This window comes from Plectropomus leopardus, chromosome 4, assembly GCF_008729295.1.
Source record: "Plectropomus leopardus isolate mb chromosome 4, YSFRI_Pleo_2.0, whole genome shotgun sequence".
Lineage (NCBI taxonomy): Eukaryota > Metazoa > Chordata > Actinopteri > Perciformes > Serranidae > Plectropomus > Plectropomus leopardus.
In genome coordinates, this window is record NC_056466.1 from 5,287,811 (window position 1) to 5,307,779 (window position 19,969).

The 19,969-nt window shown below is 39.2% G+C and overlaps 2 protein-coding genes across 2 annotated transcripts; both read right to left on the minus strand.

The window, feature by feature from the left end:
- Positions 1-1,865: 1,865 nt before the first annotated feature.
- On the minus strand, positions 1,866-7,488 carry rps15a (ribosomal protein S15a). Its single transcript, XM_042485788.1, has 4 exons — positions 7,323-7,488; positions 6,165-6,244; positions 5,870-5,955; positions 1,866-1,995 (listed from the first exon to the last, which is right to left on the minus strand). Exons 1-4 carry the CDS (start codon positions 7,453-7,455, stop codon positions 1,902-1,904), a joined length of 393 nt encoding a protein of 130 aa, XP_042341722.1. The 5' UTR covers positions 7,456-7,488; the 3' UTR covers positions 1,866-1,901.
- Positions 7,489-10,786: 3,298 nt separating this feature from the next.
- notum2 (notum pectinacetylesterase 2) lies at positions 10,787-18,207 on the minus strand. Its single transcript, XM_042485862.1, has 11 exons — positions 17,777-18,207; positions 17,581-17,633; positions 16,894-16,989; positions 16,738-16,798; positions 15,793-15,905; positions 15,538-15,640; positions 14,942-15,130; positions 14,685-14,785; positions 13,269-13,416; positions 13,116-13,163; positions 10,787-11,090 (listed from the first exon to the last, which is right to left on the minus strand). Exons 1-11 carry the CDS (start codon positions 18,205-18,207, stop codon positions 10,787-10,789), a joined length of 1,647 nt encoding a protein of 548 aa, XP_042341796.1.
- Positions 18,208-19,969: the final 1,762 nt, after the last annotated feature.

Here is a 19,969-nt window from a genome sequence, read left to right on the forward strand (position 1 = left end):
AATGTGAGGTCAGCAGCCAGACTCCAAAGAGGATGGGGACGAGACAAAATACACCGAGGACCCCGGAAAAGGTCACACTGGTGAGAGGATTGCAGGGGCAGAAAGCCAGAGCTTTTTACAAGCTGGCAGTCATGTAGCAAAGATGTGGCAGCTCCTAATAGCTGCTGGGGCCACAGCCACGACATGGAAGTCCTTATTAGAGGTTTGTCTGGAGTTGGAGCACAAGCTCTGTACACGGTCAGGTGTATAGTGTTTATGGATGTAGCCCTCTGAGGCGTGTGCCCCAGGTCATGTCACAAAACCGCTTGCAGCAGTTTCTGTAATGGTTTTGCGGTCTCAACAGGCTTCTCATCAACGGTAGCTTTTCCCTCCACAGCGGCTGTCAGTGAGTTTACTGAGAAACGTATCATCACTCAGTCAGTTATCCATGTGGCCTCAGAGCGTTCCCAAAGGCAAAACAAAAGTTTTTTCTTTTTGTTTGGTCTCCTCAAATCAGCAGAGTGATGACCACAGACAGATTTCTTCCAACTCTGGTTACATTGAATCACTGGTATCCAAAGTTTGCTGTTTAACTTGCACAGTCAAAAGTCATCCAGAAATAAAAATGTTGCCTTCTCGAGTCCAGCAAATTCTGGTTCTTTCTGCATTTACAAACTTTTTTTTTTGTTAAGATCTCTTGTCTCAGAACTAGTTTTTTTTAACATCTGATATATACCAGGAATTAATGGCATTAAACCTAGTTAACACAATTATTTTAATCAATTTTACTGTTTCAGATGGGGTCTGACTCAAGTTTCTAATGGCTGACCAAAACGAAACTAAAATCTGAAACTAGGAATGAAAGAACATGTTAATAACTCAGATTTTTAAATTAAAAACGAGACTGCTGTTAATGATAAATGGAATGAACATTGTGTGCTTAGAAAAATAAAGTAAAATTCAAATATGCAGGAAATGTCTTAGTCAGTCCTACCAAATTTGACATCACAAGCATGAGGCATTGGTGCGTGTACTGAGACTGAGATGTCACAGTAAATTGCCTTCACATGTATTTTAATACCTATTCTTTACTTCTCAAATACTGCCCTTGACATATACACCCTAATAAAATAAAATAAAATAAAAACAACAGTGCAAAAAAAGATTGCCAACAATAAACATTAAAATGAAATGAGCAAAACCCTAACAAGCAAAAAACTAACTGAAATTTAACTGAATTGCCAAAAAAAGAGAAAACTAAAGAAAATATTGAAAAAACACAAGACTATAATAACTGGAACATCTATTCTGATAATGATTTGTATTGTTTTGCAATCAAATCGTTGACACCTGCGACAAGTGATCACTGCAGCGTTTTGTAAAGACTCTTATGGTTAACTTCGGTTAAAAGCTAATCTGTTGCACATCATCATCTTCCAAAGATAGATGACTGTCTTAAAATGTATTTCTCTAAATACAGATGTTTGTTAGTGCTGTAAAGATGCGACTGACTGAAATGTTGAACAGCGAAAGAAAAATTCAAAGAAACATTGTTGCTATTTTCCCATTTGTAATGTTACTTCCTAACACAGAAAACATGAATTACTCTGATATTAACTGGAAATGACCAACAATATAGCCAAGAGCAAGTGGCCTGGCTTATTAGTGATGGTCATTTACCGGAAACTTTCAGCTCCGCGGCAATCTCCCTCCTATTTTGTTTTTTTAATCAGACAACCAAAAACATAAAAGCGCCCGAGTGTATTCTACAAGGATTTCAGTCTTGTCAAAAGGACTGCTACTGAGCCACACAAAAGCTGCAGTCTTTTGAAAAGCCGTCTCTCCGCATTGTGTGTGTATAAAATGAGGCACAGCAGACTTCCAGCTTTCACCTGGGTTTTTTATTTGCAGTTCTTTACATTTTAGAAAAAGAATCCAAGGATTTTGCCTCCTGTGTGTTTCCGTCTGGCTTCTTCGTGGTCCATGATGCCAGCTGAGGTGGTCAGCACAAGATATCTGTGGAAACAAGTCAGCACGTTACCCAACAACTCAAAAGAAACCAGCACGGAAGTTTCAAAACTAATGCAGCAGGTGTGCGACACATGATTGAACATCTTTCACAATGAGCACACTTAAATTCAAAAATAACAAAAAAAAAAGCCAGAAGCAGCAATACAACAATTCAGCAAGACATTTTGCATAGTTTCGACTCCGTCTAGTTTTTGTGGAGGAGCCTCCAAAACCACATCTACATCACCCTCCAAAGAGCCACGAAATACATTCATATTTGACCATCTGATTAAACTGTACTTCATTTATGAAGAATGGGCCTTTTATTAAGTTTGCCAAAGTAATTACTGCTATGAAAACCTGTTTTATGACCTACCTCACATTCATTTTTGAAAATCTATGGAAACAATTTCAACTTGAGAGAAAATGAGGCAATTTTCTGTCTGCACGTTACGATAGGCAGTATACTCTTAATGTATCACTGTGTTACACGCATCAGACAGCTGCTGTTATATACACACACACACACACACACACACACACACACACACACACACACACACACACACACACCACAGGTTTACAACGCTTCACTCAAAACAAGCCTTGTTGGTTAAACGGTGTACACATCAGATGCAAAGGTTTTTTGAGTGTGATGAGATCAGACAAATGAAATTATTATAAATATATATAATTATATAAAGTTATTAGGCTTGGGCAGTAGATAATATTTCATACCGTCCTGAGATTTCACCGTGATATTTGGTATGTGATGGTGTAAGTGTGCGGCGTGTGCTTTACACTATATACAAGTAGTTTAAAAGAAAGCGGAGTGCCTGTACTGAAAAAAATATCTTCGGGATTTTTTAATACCCTGGTTTATCATAATACTGTGATACCACCAAAAAAACCCCACTGTATTGATGATAATCTACAGGCTACACAGTCTTTGGTTACAAACCTGCTTGGATAAGACAGTTACAGGATGAAAGAAGAGATGAGATGCAGCAAAGGGCTGCAAGTTGAAAATCAACCTACAGCTGCTGCAGCGGCAACAAAGTCTCTGAACATGGGGGGGGGCCTGCTCTACACAGTGACCCGTGAAAATAATTTTTAATGTGAGCCTGATGCCATGAAGCTTGATAGACACCCTGTCATCATCAACATGTCAAATGCATGTAAAAATAAAGTTAACACTTATACCAGGATTATTCAATACCCCTATGACTGCAGGGGATGCTTATAAGAAACAAAATCATCTTGGCCGTGTCAATAAGTGCAGAGAACTTGGTTTCTGTAAAAAAATGAGGTCTTAAAAATCAATTTTCAACAAGAACTATATCAGGGCTGGACAACATATCAATATTACATCAATATCTTGTCATGAAACTAGATGTCATCCAAGATTTTTGGATATCATTATAAGTGTTGTCTTTTCCTGGTTTTTAAGGCTGCATCACCGTAAAGTGATTTTATTTTCTATTCTATTTGCCTTTACCCACTTTGTTGTAGCAACACAACTGATGATTATTGATCAAAAATCTCATCGTGTAGATATTCTGCAGAAGCGCCCATATACAACCCTACAATACTGTTTGCAATACTGTTGGAGGTATTTGGTCAAAAAAAGTGATTTTCTCCACGTTGCCTGGCCCCATCATTTACTGTCAGCAGCTCTTGTAGCTCCACAAAGATAAAAGCTTCTGCAGCTCAGGAACGCCACATTTTCTCTGTAAATAACTCACATTTATAAACTTATCATGGCCCGACTCATTATCAAACACTCAGAAAAATAGCAATTCAGTGTGCTCAGAGTAATGGTTGCCTATCGTCAAAATTAACACATGGGTTTAAACAGGGCAACATGATACACGACGGCGCATCACTATTCGACTTGGTGTTGGTAGTCTATGACGTGACGGTGAGATGGCGCCTGGATGCAGGTAACGTGTTCATTAAAATGCAACAGTGATGGCGGGGACATTTCACACACCAGACACATGTACAATAACCTGCTGATGGGCATTCAAACCCCAATTATACCTTTCAGCCGTCAATGTCACTTTCAGTAGAGACGTCAGTCTGCAGTGCAGTTCATACACTTCAGTAGGTGGACTTCCATTAACCCTCAAAGTGAAATTGCAAATATAAAGTACACCTATTGGAAACAAGACAATTTCGAAAAAAACACTTCCCATTTATCTCAAAACAGTTTTTACACTCGCATGAGGTGGTATTTCCGATTATTAAAAAAAAGCCGTATTTCACAAAAGTACAATGGAGACATTTTTTCGCTTTAATAGGTCACATGAGGAAACGGCTCCCTCATGATGCAGCAGGCGCTACAAGAGGTGTTATTGCATCACATAACTCATCAAAAGTTGAACAGATCAGAAATTTTGAATACACAATTCATCCGTGAAATCGTGGATTATCACCTCCCAGAAATCCCTCATAGGTGGCCGCTCCCATGCATACAGTGCTTTCCTTTTCATTATCGCTCGCATAACACGCCTACGTCGCCTTAGATTGGAAATAATGACGGTAAAGCGCGGTGGCTGCAACAGAAATAAACCTGCTACTGTGTTAAATATCCATCCACATGCTTCTCAACGGAAACACAGTCACCTCGCAACTGTGTTTTATCAACATTTCCAAAATATTACTCAAGTTTTGTGCAAATGTGTAATGAAAACCAACCTATTGATAGATCGCAGAATTATGGTCATATCAGATTTACACATAAAACAAAACCAGAGATAGAAAACGGTGGATGGTCCAAGAACACGGTCCTGCCCGAATAGCAACTCAGAGTCAGCCAGCCCAGCGCAAACCCCCCTCTGGATCAGTACACAGAGTAGACCCAGCCCGCTGTGCACCCTGGCACTGAGGTTTACACCGGCTGAATTCAAGTTGCTACGATCACTACTAAACCAACAACTTGCTACCGAGCTAATTCTCATCAAATCTGTGGTACGATAAAAACTCTGAGGTTAATGATTTTACACATTTATATATACAACAAAAAAAGAACATTAATAAGTACCAGTCAGTACTGATACTGTTGCTGCCACCACAGATGCGATAAATCAACATATGGGAAACATTGCAAGCTTGAAGAGCAAAATGCTAAAGCTAAAAGCTAAATGTAGCAGTTTAAGTTTCCTTCAGAAAGTATCTACTTTTATTCATCTATTTTAAACTGAACTTACTATTAGTAAGTAAAGATTATTTAATATAGCAGCTTTCATAGAGCAACCTCACAAAGTGTTTCACTGGAAATCAAACCATAAAAAATGTTTTTTACCACTTCTCTATGCAGTATTTGATGCTCCTGAAATAAAAGTCAGACAGACTGACGAACATGAGATGTGTATTGTTTTTTGAAATATGCCTCATGATAGTCTCTACAAGTGTATGACTTAACTTCTTCCCCGTTTGTCTAGTGTAAAAATAAATTGATAATCACAATAAATCATAATATCAATCACAACACTTGTAGAATCACAATACATATTGAAGCAGCGAGTATTGTGATAGTACTGAATCTGGAGACAAGCACATCATCCCCTATTCAGTCGTCTGAGCACTTGTGTTATATTACATTGCAAATTGTTTAAAATAAACGATATAATGGCGCTCTAAGGACAAAAATAACAATCCCTCCAAATCAAGTGCATGAAAAAGCAAATAATTTTTCCAAAGCAAACACACAGGGCGACCAAGCAACACAGCAGGCAAGATGAGCATGAAACCAAACCACTGCAGAGACAAAACTGGAGACAATCGGGTCTAAAAAGTCTAAACTTGTCTTCAGTTAGTTCAACAACACATAACTTCCACTGATCAGTTTAAAAAAATGTGTGCATGTGATGCTCACCCAAACTGTCTTGAGGGCAGCAGGTTGTTCTGCCACTTTTCCAGGTCCTTGAGCTGGAGATCAAAGCGGGGGCTGATCACACCACACTGAAAGATTAAAAACCAAAACACGGGTTAACGTTTCAAATACACACGCAGGAACAAAGAGCTGGAATAGAGCTTTAAATAAAAAATGTCTGCAGTAATTCACATTTACCCTCATTTCTACACAGCTTACTCAGACATCAGCATTCGTCTGGAGCTGTTATAAAAGCAGTGATATAATGATGACTGAAGAACTGGGTGAGAGACTTTACCTTGTTCAGCCTGCCTGTGAGATTGACGACAATTTTTCCGGCTCTGTGGTCGTCAATGATCTCAAACTCACCAATGTAACCTGTAAGTACAAATGCCAAAGAAAAACGTTTAGTTTAACTCTTCAAACTGTTACCTTCATGACAAAATAAGCTTGTCATCTCAGATGTAATCCTGACGTGGCACAAACTGAAACAGTTTTTGTAACGTGCATCTCATTCCTGCTGTGCGATAACAATGACAGACTTTTACTAGACTAGTGATACTCAACTTGGGGTCCACGGGCCAAATTTGGCCCGCTTTAGGACGCTGCGTGGCCCATGGACCATTTTCTAACTTAAAATGACACAATGATTTTCACAGAGTATTTTGTTGCATTTTGAATATAATTAATGTACCACGGTGCATAAAAAGCATCAAAATAGAGATTGTTCATCAAATAAAGTGCTAAAGGAGGATCCGCCGTTCTTCCTGACAGAAGTTTGAGCTAAGCAATGACTTTCCTAAAATCTTAGAAAACACCCTGCAACATCTGACCCGTGTAAGGTGTATGCAAGGGCAAAATATTATGTATGTTGGTTAGGGGTCGACTGATATTGGTTTTTTAAGGGCTAATACCAATACCATTTACTAGTAATTAATGAGATAGATTAACAATATTTGGAACAAATATGCATTTACAATAAAAATGAAAATCTTTGTTAAAATTAATAACAATGAATAACATACTCCAGCATAAAAAAATTCTATTTAAATGCCTTTACCAAATGTTAACTCAAAACTGAGACTTTCTGCATCATATACAGCAAATTCCCATAAACTTTTATATTAAGACAAGAGAATATTTTCATTATAAACAACTAGAAATAGCTTCCTGGTACTTTAAAAGATAGAATTTCCTCCCATGCTGACATTTTTTTGCACTTTCTAGTTTTGTAGACAATCATTAAATTTAAACATCATTACAGACAAAAGGCAAAATGCCAAATATCAGCCCCATAATCAGCCACGCCAATGATCTGTTCCCTCCTAATGGTGCCCCTGGTTTTCCTGTCACAAAAAGTGGCGCCCGGGTAAAGCAAGTTGAGTATCCCTGGACTTAGACCAAAGTGATGTCCCTGTCAAACAGCACTCACTCAAACCAGAGAGCAGCCGCTTACCGTGCTTCATCATGACGGTTAGGAAGCGCACAATAACCTTGGAGCAGGGCCTGATGAGGACCTGGCGTTTCCCACGCTGCTCAGCATTGTTGATGCTTTTCAGAGCATCTGCGAGAACGTTCATGCGCACCATGATGCCTGCAGACACGTGAAAAACATGAGGAGCTTTTACAGTGACATATGTGATCTTGAACCACAGGAAAACAAGATGCCCCAAATCATATATCCTCCTGATGGACTGTTTTTCCCCCCAGTGCCCCTAAATCATATTATTACAGTCAAAGTCTGACACAGAGATGAGACCAATAGATACCCCTCAACCATTGTCAGAGTTATTTTCACGTTGCGTCAATGTTATTCTCACTGTGATACATTTAGACACGTTTAATACAAACTGGAAATGAGGCTACGAGAAATGAAACTCATATCGTTAAGTTAGCAGCGCCAGGCTAACATTTATGTCACAACCCGTACCTCTTAAACAGACAGGTGTTAGCAACTTAGCTAACACAAGCAAACTACGCGGATTTAAGAAGACGTACGATAATGATAGCAGCTTAATGTCACCCGCGACAGGTAACGTAGCGTTTACTAAAGTGATGCTGAATCAGTTCAAGCGAAGCATGGTCTTCATTAGCTCACAGATTAGCCACCTAGCATAGCTGGCTACTTCGGTGAAGGGAAGCGTCTCCAAACTCTCGCAGATGTATCAGTTCGTGTCCTTTTTATCATGTACAAGATATTTTACACACACGAATCAACGGACAGCTTACAGGTCTTATTTTCTGGAGTTAAAAGACACTTCTGTGCTCGCGGAGCTAACAGTTATAAAGGCGCCTTGAACGCACCGACTCCCAGGGCCGAGCAGAGGGACGGCCGGGGCAAATTTGTAGCCCAATTATAGAAAGATAGTCCCAGAAAACGAGAAGATAGTTATCCAGGGTCATTAATATGTACTTCAGCTACACGGTGATCACATTCATGGAGAATATAACATTCAGATGCTTTAGATACGTAAAAGATTGAAGGTGACAGTAAAAAAAAGGCATCTTACCGGTTCTGCAATATGGCGGAAAGAGGAAGTGGTAAAAACCGGCAATGCATTATGGGAGAGAATCCGAGACGTTTTTCAGATTAAGATGAGCCACACCAACAAAATAAAAACACACCATAAACCGAATAATTTTATATATATATTATTATTATTATTATTATTATTATTATTATTATTATTATTATTATTATTATTGTTGTTGTTGTTATTGTTATTGTTGTTGTTGTTGTAAATATTATATTATTTATTGTTATTGTTGTTATTATTGTAAATTTATTAATGTAAATAATAATAATAATAATATTGTTGTTGTTGTTGTTGTTATTATACCTTTATAATGTAGCACCTTTAAAAAACACCGTTTACAGAGTGCTTTGACAAACAAGTGTTAATAAAAGTTAATAACAGTCAATAATGCCGACAAAGGGCAGACAAGAGTGAAGGCAGAATAAAGTAGGGAAATCGGAGCAGAGACAGATTAGATTAGTATGGTAACAAACAGGCAGGAGACACAGAACACACTGATAATTATAACAAATATAATTAAAATAAATAAAATTAAAAGATACGTTAAAAGACACACTGGAAAAAAACAACTTAAAAGAAGAACTAAAAGACGACGTCACATAAAGGCAAGTCTATAAAAAAGTGATTTAAAAGATTTAAAAACTAACCCTAACAGTTAAGGTTGGGTATTTATTTGTTTTATTTTTATGTCATAGTCTTTAAATACTGTCATTTTATAGGCTACTCTTCACATACACCTGTGTCATTTATATTTGTTTTATGCATGTGTTATTATATATTTACTTGATGTTTTGTGCCTACATTCTGTCAATTAAAAAATTAAATTGGTTTGGTCTTGAAGTTGTATTGCCTGTAGTTTAATACAGTTATAACCAAAGGAGCTCTCTGAGTGGCTACACTAGGGCAAATTCTAGAAATCAGAAATTTGCAGCCATGTCCGTTTTTAAATAGTAAATACGTGTTAAATTTAAAGCAGCGCCATCCAGTGATGGTGATGAATAATTGCATGCATGCATATTTATCTAAGCAGTTGGGATGGCCATTATATTTTGGTTGATTTGTAAGAAACCAAAAGAAAATATGTCTTTGCCAAATATATTCTTAAAGTATTTAACAGTAATTTTCCAGTTTTCTTATTCAGAGCAATGCATAGCCTGCTACAGCCTGCTTTTTAAAACACATAATCAAATCTAAGGCTTGTTTTTTAAGTCTTTAATCCATGTTTAATGACTTAACATACATAGAGAGAAACTCCTGAGATGTTGATGTTTTTCAGAATGGTTAATTTGTGGGTCTTTGGCTTTTCAGATGGAAGATATTAATGCCCTGTTAGAAACAAAATTAAACAAACAGAATTGGATGAACCACAAAAGAAGAGTCCATGTTGTCAGAGTAAATTAATATCTGTATTCATTGTTTTAACATCACAGCAACTAAGTCTGACACTTGTTACCAGCAGGTACAATTCTTATCAAATCCTTATTGGTTGACACAGTGATTACAGTACCTAGATGGAAATAAAACATACAGTAACTTCTGTAAATTCCTTGCAAAATTAGCATGACATTGTGAAAAAAAGTTCAAATGTTGACAGCAATGAAAGATTGCAATGCAGAGTCTTTACTATGTCCATGTTTGTCACTAGATATTCTGACAACTAAGCGGTGAATAACCACAGCGTTGATTGTTAAGGGAGTTTTTGTCCATTTACTGCAGACCTCAAATAGATAAAATAGATAAACTCCTTCTGGCCTTTACGTAGAAAATTTATCAATAACTAATCACACTTTTGTCTTACATGCACATAAAATATGTTTATATATTATGTAATACTATATATAAGTTAGGATAGCATCAGAAGCTAGAGACTAAAACTAAGTCACAAAAATCACAATCAGTGTCTTTGGAACTGTGTGTGCAAAAAAATATAGATTGATTGTAAGTTTTGCAAGAATCCGAATACTCAAAATGTGGCAAATCATGAATAATTTCTATTGAGAGAATCTGTTAAAAGTATTCAACTCCACTGCTGTGCTCTGGAGTTTGATTTTCATGTAGAGTGATCAGGATGAAAGTGTGTCGTCCAGCCATCTGCTAAAACTCAAAGATATTGAGCCGGCACAACTGAAACACGATTGAATCAGACCCAAAGCTCTTTCGTCTAGTGTCCAGTAGCCAAACCACTCAGATGCAGTGACATACCCACCAGTCAAGTCACCAATTTAACAGACGAACATGAAGCATAATGGAATGCTGAGCAGCACGAAACGTAGTAACCAGATTTCTGTACTAACTCTATGGTTACAATAAAATTCAACACATTCTTTCCTCTGTTGAGCCTTTGTTGAGGCTTTCTCTTATCGGCTGCTACCCACTCTTACACTTAACCACCGTTGCTGACCATGCTGGCCAGAGAATCTGCGTCTCCCTCTGGATCCAGGCCCAGCTTCTGGAGGTCAAGGCCCATGGCGACCAGCATCTGGAGCAGGGTGAGCTCCTGCTGGGTGGCCTGGTCCACTAAGGCTGGGCAGGTGGGGTTGCACTGGGGCCACTGGCAGGTGTCCACCAGGTGGAAAGGACAGCCTTTAGCGGGGGTTCTGTTGTTGCGGACTGCCTCCAGACTCCTGTCCCAGCACTGCAGGGCCCGGGGCAGAGACGTGCCTTTGACCTGGAAACTCATCCAGTTACTAGAAGAACAACAAGACAAGTTAGGAGTTAGGAATAAACAGAAGGAAAGATAGAGACAGATAAAAGTATAGAGGCGTAACTAACTCATTTATTACTTATTTTTAGATAAGATAAGATAAGATAAGATAAGATTGAACTTTATTAATCACAAAGGAAATTCTTGTGCCAGAGTCCTTCAGAAATAAGTAGCAAAAAAGAATACAACAACAGAGCATCAAATAAGTGAAAACAAAATAAAACAAAACACAAAGTGTCTGAAATAAAATACAAAGTGTCTCGTAATTATAATGTTAAAAAGTAAATAGTAAATATTATTTAAAAGTAAAAAAAAAGTATAATAACAATAAATAATAATAATATTGCAAGTGGAGTTGTACATTAACATAACTACAGTAATAATGCAGTACTACAGTACTAATTTTATTTGTTCATCTATCTCTTATTCATCAATTTTTATCTTCTAATCCTTGTTTTATCTCCAATGATGTGATGACACCTTCTTGGATTCTTTCTTGTATTGCTTTTATTTTTATTTATTTTTTACTTTATTCATTTAGCATTTTGACTTTCTTTACATACAGTCTAATATTACAACGAGGTTCTTGAAAATTTGCTTAGCTGCTGAGATCACATTAATATAATAATAATAATAAACCTTTTTATATAGCACATTTCATACAAGAAATGCAGTATAAAGTACTTTGCAGTTAAAAGAAAACATGCAAGCAAGGTATTGCAGCATAAAAAAAAAAATTAAAATTAAAACAAAAAACAAGCCCTTAAAATAATAAAATCAGTACATTAAACCATAAATCATAAAATAATTTAAGACAAAACATCTCAAAAGAATTGCAGCAATCTTAAGTATAAAAAGAGTTTTAGAAAGTCAGAACTAGTTAAAGGCTAGAGTGAACAGATGCATTTTTAGCTTTATGTTAAAAATACTTAGTGAGCTGGTATATCTGATATCTATAGGCAGGTATCATATTGCACAACTTTATGGTGTAAAAGACAAAGGCTACATCCCCAAATTTCTTTCGGCTGTTGCTGGGTTTTTCCAACAAACCGTCTGCAGATGATTGCAGTTGCATTAACTTGCTAAGTATGTTAATAATCGTCTCAAAATTACAGTTATTTTGTACAACTTCAAAGGTCAAACTAAAGTGGAAGTTGTTGCGTCTCTGTAAGTTTTGACCTGCATGTTTTGCATTCTGCATTTTATTTTTTGATGACCATAACTTAGTTTTTCTACACAAACAAAAGTAACCATAGTTAAATAACGCAGCGTTCGTTCTTCGTTGTTCTCTCCTGAAACTTGACTCGATGCTGTCTGATTGGTTCAAACAGAGTTGATCTGGGGAACTAAGTGTTAACTTGGAATGAATCATGTAAATGTTCATCGATTCAGGAAAAGAATTTTCGTCATGGCACAATTTTTTTAGAAACAATCTTTAGGCTTGAAGAAAGGTATCAAGTATTTTCAACTCAAAGGCTTAAACCAAGTTGAGGTTGTGAGTCACTGTTGTTAAAGTCCATATTGAGTTTGTTGAGTCAAATCTAACATTATCATATTTTTGACTCAAGTCCAAGTCATGTGTCTCGGGTCAAAATCTCATAAACAAGTAAAGGGAATGTTTGCAATCAGCTTTGGCCACTTTCAACTCTTAAATCTTGGTGCAGCAAGTTTGTTGCATCATGAAACAACCAGAAATTTACCTACGATGACCTTGAACCTTCAGCTGCTCATATACCTCAACACCTAACTTAGCCAGACTCTGTAAACAAGCTACGACTGCATCAGCGTCCATCCCTGCAGCAAAATTATGAGTGCGTCCAAGGGGTGCCGGGGGGTTAGGGAAAGTGTGAAATGGCATTTGGTGACACGAAGAATGTGGCGTGATGAACGAGCGAGCAAAAACAGCAGCATGAGCTCACTAGGTAGAGATGACTACTGGTGGTGGCGAGAGAAAAGTGGAGGGCGTGAAAGTGCATCACCACCGCAGGAGTCAAGTATCTGTTCTTACCTTTTGGTAATCGTTGTGTGGGAGAGGCAGGACGGAGCAAACACAGCCCTGAAAAACACACAGAGAAAAATACAGCCTTCTCAGGACCCATTAAATCCACTGTTATCACCTCATTTCTTTTACTTTACTCTTTTTTTTTTTTTGGAAACTTACGTGACATCGCTTAGGGAGTTTTTGATCTCCCTGCCCAGGTTCTGTATGTACTGCCACTGCTCCTCAGACATACTTTGTCCTCCCATGTAGATGTTCTCCACTCTCAGCTGCTCCTCATCAAACAGCCACTGAACGATAAACAGAGGGGCTACAGGGAAAACAAAGAGACCACTATTGATTAAAACTGCTCTGATCAATATATTTATATTAACAATGGGTCAGGTGATGATGTGCACTGTGATATGGGATGCTCATAGGGCCTCAGGTCTATGGAGCTTTACAGCTTGTTTTTACTCTCTATATTTTTTTGGTTTTACTACGTGCAAATTTACTGTTTTGGTTAAATCTCATGTTTCTCATCAGTATTGTTTCCAGATGCAGCAATCAGCTCTTTTTAGCCAGCCCATTCTCATTCCCAATACTAACGGCTTTATAAGCACACTAGGTTTTCAACTAACTCCAGTGTAAACCAGTCTGCAACAACACTCGAAACCGAGAGTCTCTGATGTTGTATAAAGAGCAAGACAGTCCGTGTGGGCTGGGAGAGCGGAGCAGCGGATGGGTCAAGTAAAACAAGACTTTCAACCAGAAGACTGCAGTTTTAGTCCTTTAAGAAACAAAAAGTGAGCACTGTATTATCGGAACCTTACGTAATTTACATGTGGTCGTCACTCTTTGACGTCACTTTCGTGCATACTTGTTTTGACCCAAAACATCATGTTTTTCTAAGTTATGTCGCCTAAACTGATAGAGGCTGCCCTGTGCATTGCTCTGAGACACTGAGGGGTGTGACAAAGTGCTGGTACTTGATGGCCGGGAGTGAGAATTGGATTTATCTCACTTAAAAATTCAAAACAAATTGTACACAACCTGCAAAAAACCAAACAACAAACAAGGTAACTTTCTAAAAAATAACTTTTTTGTCATTTTTTCTTAAACTGTCAATACATCCTGACAGTAGTACCTCTAACTCCTCCTAGTGGACCTAAAGACATTTGCAAAAATAATGCACACCTGAACAAAAAAAAACCAATCAGAGCCAGGAGAAGTCTCTGACTCAGCTGTCAATCCCAGCTCATGCACACGCTGCGTGGCCAACAACAGCGTGGATTCTGGTTACCATTAGGAGCCAGAGGAGCTGGATTTTTTCAAGGATTATCTGTCTAATGTACTACTGTTAGGATATGATGAGAAGTATTGTTAAAGTACACATGCTTCATCACCTGAAGTAAAAGCATGATAATCACCAACATTGGCATATCTGCTAAGTCTGTTTGCTTTTTAGCTTCTGAGTAAATTAAATTCACATTTTTTTTTTATATTTCAGTGCACATTACCTTTGAACAGCGAAAGTCAAATATGTATCATGCAAATCCAACATCATGACGCATTTAGGAGGCACCAGCCAGCACTCACAGGTCAAGGTTGAGTACAGTTTGTGGCCAAAGAAGCACTGCCACTCCTCTCCTCTCTTATAGAGCTGCCGACATCTATCAGGCACAACCCCGTTCCACAACCTGAGAAAACGACACACGCTGTCAATACGCACAAATCTACTGCACCGTAAAACATTACACAATAATACCAAATGTAACAGCACTGTTTAGCAAAAGATCATTTAAAATTGGGCCCATGAGAGTTTTCTTTACACAAAATGTGATGCTTTACTTTACCTGAGTCCTATCTTGATAGCATCTTCAGGTGAGCAGGAAATAGTCTCGGGGCAGTTAGGTGACCTCTGCTGTTTACTCTCCAGGAACCACCCAGAGTCCACGAGGCCTCGGACCTGAGCCTCTGCACCGAGCTGCTCCAGCTGACTGGCCACCCTCTCAATGTTTAGCAGAACACCTGTCCCACCGGCACTGCAGGGGCAGCCAAGAAAATCAATGAATAGTTTGGCTTTGAGAGCGCCATTTTCGCGCGGGGTATCAAAATAACAGCGCCTGCCAGCTAACAGCAGGGAAGTCAAAATTTAGTAGCTTTGCATTCAGACAGTGGATCCTGTTTTAGGGCTCGGGGAAGACCCACCAACCATGTTGCTAACCTGGGAGGAATGTTCACCACTACAGGGCAAGGCCCTTTAATAGACATTATGTCATTGTTCACAGTTGACTGTAAACATCTTTATTGTTGACAAGAGGATGCACCCAAAATAGGGCTTGTCTTGTTTAATGATGAGCGCGGAGATGGTCCAGATGGTACGGGGGATGCAGGCTCTCGTCCAAAAGCTGTGTTCAGCATCAGACGGGGAGCAATAAAACAAACTCACCTTGTGCCAGACAGCATGACAACCTTGGCCTGCTTGATTCCTTTGGGGATGAGGTCTTTGATGACCTCGCGGATGATCAGGGATCCCATGAAGGTGTACTCAGCTGACAACACATACACACATCAAATGATTTAGAACTCCACACAAGAAAATGAGAAAAAAATCATGTTTTCCTATAATCAAAGGAGGCACACATCTGTCACTGTTATGAGGAACTTCAGTTAAAACATCTATAAAGATCTGAAAAAAACTTACTTGTATTTGTATTCCTATCCCTCTCTTTTTCTCTGCCTTGCCGTGGCCTTGGGGGAGGGGTCGGGGCGGGCCCGGTGCCACTCCATACATCACTGGAACAGTACGGGATGAATCTGCAGAAAAGGAGACAATCACATTTGTTAGACTAAAGCTTGAGGACATCAGAGCAACTCAAGCTCTCCTCCATGAAAGTTAACTCACTTGTCATAAAAAATTGGCACACCTGCCAAAATGAGCACACCAGACTAAGTAAAGCGGAAGCAGCAAAAGCTCTGAGTATAGTGTACTGAGCAGGGTGTATTTTACTGCTTGTGTTTTTTTATTAGGAATATTTACAATATCTTTGTCTTCTTTTGCACTAATCCTTGAACCATGAACACACAAAGACTCTGCAGTTCCCACTAATTCTGTGGCGTGTTTAAGCATATTTGAAGGGATAGTTTTGATTTTTTTAAGTGGGGTTGTATGAGGTGGTCAGTGTATTAAACACAGTAGATGTCTGTCGGCAAACCTCCAGTTTGGAGAAGCGGCAGGAGCACCGACTCAAAAGCAAAGCAATGTACTGCTGTGGAGAGGGCAGCAGCAAAATGTGTTTTAGCAGCCTAAAAAAGTTTCACCTAAAAAAGTCTATATCAGTTTAAGAGGATGCTATATTGAGAGTAGTTTCACCGCTTTACCTTTCTGTCAAACAGCCCATAAGCGATCATTTTCAGCCAAAAAAAAACCCTTTGCAAACCCATTTTAGACTGTGTCCAGCGAAAAGTGGCCAAAAACCACACACAAAGCTGATTTTTTTTCCAGTTTAATAGGATCATTATAATATAATTTAATGTCTTCAGAACTGTGTATTTCACTTCATCTTGTCTGAATGTGTCAAACACATTTACAAATGAGGACTGTCTGCATGTGACACCTCCAGAGGCCACAATATAACAGAATACTTACACAATGTTTGCATTATGCCAATGTGGGTTTTCCTCCGCTTGAGAAGACAATATTCCAGTTCCTGTAAATGCAGCAATCACAGATCAAGCTCTCTGTCTCACTAAAGATTATGTAAAACACACGACATGCATTTTAAAACACGGCCAGCTGACCTACCTCTTTTTGTTTGGGGCCACCCCGATGAGCTCATTAGTCGGGGTATATTTTGGTACCTGGAATCACAGGTCTCTTTGCTGTGGCAGCACCAGCCACCTAAAAATAATAGAGACTAATATTAGACAGTCACATCAGGCACAGCAAAGGGAGACCCTTGTTAGCCCATCATTCAGGCCCGTGAGGAATGGAGAGGGAAAGGAATGCACCTGCAGCCCGCTCTGCTAACAAGACTGTTTAATCACTCAGGGTTGGACACAAAAAAAAAGAAAAACAACTAATGATTCCTTTAATTTGCAAACTGTCAGCTTCTGATTTTGTTTATTGACTTCAGCTTGAGCGAAGGGGTGTGCCATACAGTATATAGGGTGACAGAATCTGATTTTTACAAAACCAGTTGATTAGGCTCCAGAATAACACACTCATAAATCTCAAATCCTGTTGAAGAAAGTCCAGGTAAAATGTTGCTCTACCCACTGCACTCTCAGAATACACCCATAAATCAAGCTGGAAGACGAACCATGTAAATTTTCCCCATCCTAAGTCTATCAAAGTGACAACCAAAAAAGGAGAAAAACAGAAGATGACGGGACAAGATGACATCCCCATCAAAATTCCAATGAGGGCGTCACGCCAAAACAAGTTGACCTTTCGGGACCAAATTAACCAGTTGGGTTTTTAAATACTCACCTTCCAGAAATAACAGCCATCGGCGGCTTCCTCTGAACTCCTTTAGGTAAAACCTGTAGAACCACAAATAAACAGGAGTGAGTCAGCCATGTATGGACACATTGATGCTCTAAAGTTTCTAAAATCACCACATTAATCGGCAAACAGACAGCAAATCTCAAAATTTAAGAGTTTCAGGAAAACAAGTGAGTCTCACCCAGCTGCTGTGCCATCATTGCATGTAACTTGGGTGTTCTTGAGGAAGTGCAGCCTCATATCATCTGTCTGTTGTCCAGCTGCTCGAGCTCCCGTTGCACCCTCCCGTCCTGTTTCGGCTGTTCCACCAGAGCCTCCAGATCCTCCGGTTCCTCTAGAGCTTCCAGTGCTTCCAGTCTCTCCCGAGCTTCCAGTGTTCCCAGTCTCTCTCGAGCTTCCGGTGCCTCCAGTCTCTCTGGAGCTTCCAGTGCTTCCAGTGCCTCTTGTGCTTCCAGGAGTCAGATCAACCACTGGGGGAGACTGGGCAACATCACCTGCTTGGTTCCCAGCAGATTTCTTGGTGGACTTGCCACCAGCTTTAGCATTACGGTTGTTCTGACACCAGATTCCCCCGAGCAAAAGCAAGAAAGCGACTTTACCCAGTATCTTCATGTCTGAGGCAACATAAGAAAAAACAGATACATGAAATGCATCATTACCCACTCATAATCTGAACTAAACATGCATATGCAAAACATGAAAAATTACTGGACCTTGTCTTTTAATCTAATTGTCCAAAACTCAGTTAAATCCCTATTCAGTGTCCAAATTTACTTACTTCTCTGAGAAGAATCTATGAGAATTTTTGCGAAGCACCCAAGGGGTCAGGCAGACAACCACTGCTGCTGAGGAGAGAGCGAGAAGTTTCAGAGCGCCGTGACCAGGTGTGAGAGCAGGATGCAAGTCGTGAGTAGTGATGAAGCCTAGACCAGGTTTTGATGAAGCCTGAAAATCAGCGGTGAGCTTTATAGTGCCACCATATGGATCAGATTTCCTCCCATTTTCCCTCGCAGCTCCAGCCAGGCCCTGAGACAGACTGCTGACGACACACCACGAGGGGAGGTACCGGACGGCCAGTGGTGAGGAGAAAAGATAACACACACGTCTCTTCAACAGATTTCAGGTCTTTTACACACACACACACCACTTAGCTCTCTCTCCCATCTGACCACGGCTCAAGAATGAGCTCTCCTTGTGTCTCTTCTTCTCCCTCCCAGCGTCCACCTCTGATTGCCAGTGTTTTGATTTAAACATCTACACGGTCAGCATAACTGCGTAGCCCCTTAGCGTGGTATGTGACCCAGGGGTCATTGGAGCACACACCTCAAACACTTTCCGACACTGGAATGAGTAGTACCGTAAGGTTCCCGCCTGGTCAACAATTTAGTGGACACTCTCAAGGCACAGGTGGTGGACACACTAGTTTGCAGTGGCATCAAGACCAAAGTTTCATTTAAAAGTCTTCATATCATAGGTAAAAATAAAAAAACAATTTGCCAAATAGCAGTTCCACAACCACAGCATCTTTGTGTTAATCTACTGGAAAAGCGTCATTACATAACAAAACCGAATTTGATTAAGTTTCTTCTTTTTAAGCCACATAAAAAAAAGAAAAATTATTTCAAGTTACATTTTTTCATCCTAGATGATTGAAATAAAGCATATATACATTTGTATTCCTAATCTCATATCAAAACATTTCATTATTCCACAACAGGAGAAGAGGCCAAAATGAGGTGAAATATCTGTGCGTAAATGACCCTTTGATGGTCCATCATCCTGTTGGAGTTAGCATGGGGCCCAGTGTCACTCTGCACTCACTGAAGAAATATTAAAAATTTTTGGAAAGATTAAAAAGCAATTTCAGAGACAACCCAACAGAGGGGTAATATGCATTTGAAAGATGTACCCAGTATGTCAAACTGACTCAGCAGCAAAAACAGGTTAAAAAGATAAAGATAGAAGCCAAAAGCCTGTAGATCACTGTAAACGTGAACCACCAAATCATCTGGCAGTCGGGACAGAAGAAATGAAGGAAATACAGAGCTACCATGCAGGTAGGTCTTCATTCACACACAGCAAAAGTAGAACGTCTTTAAATTCAGTATAACATCAGTAGATGGGGTAGCTAATAAGGGTTACCTAAGAAAAAACATTTATAGTGTAGCATATATCTCTTTTTAACCTCTCTGGGTAACAGGTATCCCCAATCAAAACCTTTAACCATGACTAGCTCAAAATCCACAAGATTTGAACTTGACATTTAAAAAAAAATCTTAAAAAAGTGGATGAGAGTTCACAGAAAACAGCTATAAAGTTGATGGACCCTGCATCTGAGTTGGTCAGAGCTATGCTATAATTAGTTAGTCTGCAT